The sequence below is a fragment of the Lycium barbarum genome, chromosome 2 (assembly GCF_019175385.1).
Source record: "Lycium barbarum isolate Lr01 chromosome 2, ASM1917538v2, whole genome shotgun sequence".
NCBI classification, from domain to species: domain Eukaryota; kingdom Viridiplantae; phylum Streptophyta; class Magnoliopsida; order Solanales; family Solanaceae; genus Lycium; species Lycium barbarum.
In genome coordinates this window covers 150,632,371-150,634,972 of record NC_083338.1, presented here as the reverse complement: position 1 = coordinate 150,634,972, position 2,602 = coordinate 150,632,371, and the positions used below count along the sequence as shown (strand labels likewise).

Here is a 2,602-nt window from a genome sequence, read left to right as displayed (position 1 = left end):
TCCTAGACTTTGTCTGTTATTCTTTTTCTTTTATTATTTTCCATCTGTGCTTTTTGTTCAAGAGAAAAAAAAAAAATCCAATACGACATAACTTAGAGTACTAGTAAATACTTATAAGGCCTACTTATAATGTAGTAATATTTTCTTGCACTATCTGTATATGCATTTACCGTCTTGTAGGCTTGTAGCAAGTAATCCATGTCTTATTTTCTAGTTTGCTAATCTGACAATTTATGGACAGTCACTCGTAAATCTTTTAGTTTTCTTCAAGCATCTCGAGTCAAGAATTCATTAGTCCGAGTAATCTAAATTTGCGTAGTAGAAAAATCACCATGTGAGATCTTACTGCTTCCTAGCAAGATGATTTCAATCTCTTCGAACTCGAAATCCTTAATTATCCTTAATTAGGGTGAATGGACTTTTTTGGCCTGGTTTCTAATCCGATGTCCCATACACGTATTGGGGCCTTGACCAATCCAAATTCGCATCGAGTAAGAAATATTAAAAGAGAAAATACTCCTTATCAAGATTTGATCATACCCAAACCCGAAACATTTGGTTAAGGATGGATGGATCCTATAATCCATCCAACCTCCCTTGTATTTAAGTGTAAACGGACCTTTTTTTCGTTTGTTTCACTCCCGGTGTTTGTATTTGTATTGGGTCCTAACTAATTCGATTTTTTGCCCGTAAAACCCATTAAAGGTGAAGTGTTCCCTCCTAAAATTATTTCTATATCCAAATTTCGAACTCGAAATCTCTAATTAAACGAAAAAAAAAAAAAATCGTTTTCAATCCACCATAATCCTTTCATTTACCCAACCCCGATAGAAATAATTTACTAGTACATTGAACTCTTACTGAAAACAGAGCAAAAGGGACCAACATGTCCCGATGAAAGGCTACAACAGGTAATAAACCCAAAGCCTTTGGCTCCCAACATGTATTTTTTACATTTGTCCTTGAGCCTTACACTTCCTTCTAAAACACCCGTGTTATCTCTCTCTTAGATCTTTTACATCACAACCCCACATGCTTTTGTTTCTCTAAAAAAATTACTTCTCTTTTATTTGTTATAAATTTTTTTAATCTCTCCTTCAAATTTCTCTATTTATATACCCCTCTAACTCCTTTCATTTCCACCACACTCATTTTCTCAATTCTTGAATATCCCTCTTTTTCTTCTCTTCCAAATTTTTTCTCCCAAAAAATGGCTATTAGGAAGTCAAACAAGTTGTCACAAACTGCAGTGTTGAAGCAAATTCTAAAAAGGTGTTCGAGTTTGGGAAAGAAACATGGATATCAAGATGAACAAGGACTTCCAATGGACGTACCAAGAGGGCATTTTGTAGTATACGTTGGAGAAAACAGAACAAGATACATTGTTCCAATTTCCATCTTGTCAAGGCCCGAATTTCGAATACTCCTTCAACGAGCCGAAGAAGAATTTGGCTTTGATCATGAAATGGGACTTACTATTCCTTGTGATGAAGATTTTTTCGAATCTCTAACTTCGTCAATGCTAAGGTAAATAAAGGACAAATGAAAAAAAAAAAAAAAACGGAGAAGTGCAAGATGACGATGAAGAAATTAATTGGAGTTAGTTAACTATAGGCGGAGCTAGCTAGGTTGTCTGGAAAATTTTATAATAGAAGTTCCGGAATCTACTTTATTGCTTCTGTATTTTTTTTTTTTTTGGGGATCTTGTGTTTATTGTTAACTAAACTGGAAACCTGGTGACGGGTGTGATAGGTTTCTGTTTGTAAATCTCAAAAGTCTGTAATTTTCCTCATAGTGGTGTTAGGTACTAAAATTTGTACCCTGTGAGAGATTTAACTAATTATATAGTATAAATTATAGTATAATATTTAGAGCTGTTTTATTATGTTTATGAGATTTATATCTGTCTTTGCCGCTGTGCTTTGTGTTTCAATGATCTTAAGATGTACAGATTGTTTTTATTTATGAATACCAACTCCTATTGCTATCAGATATCAATGTTTTCTTAATTTGACTGGCCATTCGAATAGTACTTTGTTAGAAAAATATGAGTATAGCTAAAGCTATCAAGTATAGTAACTACAAATAAATATGAGTTAGGAAGGATGTTGAAATATTGCAACTTTCATAAAAGTAGAATTTGAACTTGCTAGTTCGGTTGATTAAGATTGGTGCCAATTAGGGTTCATAATAGAGAAATACTACTTGTAATTAGAGGTTTTTCTCTTCGCCCGACTCGAGTTGGAGACTTTTGATTAAGAGTAAAGAAATTTCATCTGTATCGTCTCACTTTACGGTCTTACTGAGTCATTTGAAATATACCTTAAGCATATGTGAAAAATAGTTTCCACTTCATTTTCGAAGTACTACTACCTCAATTCCTTTCGCTAGTGAGATGACTAATTAAGTAAATGGGCGCATGAAATAACGACTTTTGGAATTTGAACAATTGTTTTGGCAAAATTATTTTCAGCAGTTTTTTTCTGAAAAAAGAATATTTAAAACCTAAAAATATTTGGTTAATTGACGTCCTTGAGGTGTACTTTTTTTTTTTTTGGGCTAAAGTTTCTGTAAGTGTGGCAAAAACATTTTATTTTTTGTT

General features: G+C 33.1%; 1 protein-coding gene across 1 annotated transcript; it reads left to right on the top strand.

Annotated features, from left to right (window-relative positions):
* The first annotated feature begins 1,033 nt into the window (after nt 1–1,033).
* LOC132623876 (protein SMALL AUXIN UP-REGULATED RNA 51-like) lies at nt 1,034–1,916 on the top strand. The gene has a single exon (XM_060338688.1). It carries the CDS (start codon nt 1,211–1,213, stop codon nt 1,529–1,531), a length of 321 nt encoding a protein of 106 aa, XP_060194671.1. The 5' UTR covers nt 1,034–1,210; the 3' UTR covers nt 1,532–1,916.
* The last annotated feature ends 686 nt before the right edge of the window (nt 1,917–2,602 follow it).

Excerpts from the sequence above, each read along its gene's own strand:
- LOC132623876 (XM_060338688.1), top strand. The coding sequence starts at position 1,211 with ATGGCTATTAGGAAGTCAAACAAGTTGTCACAAACTGCAGTGTTGAAG.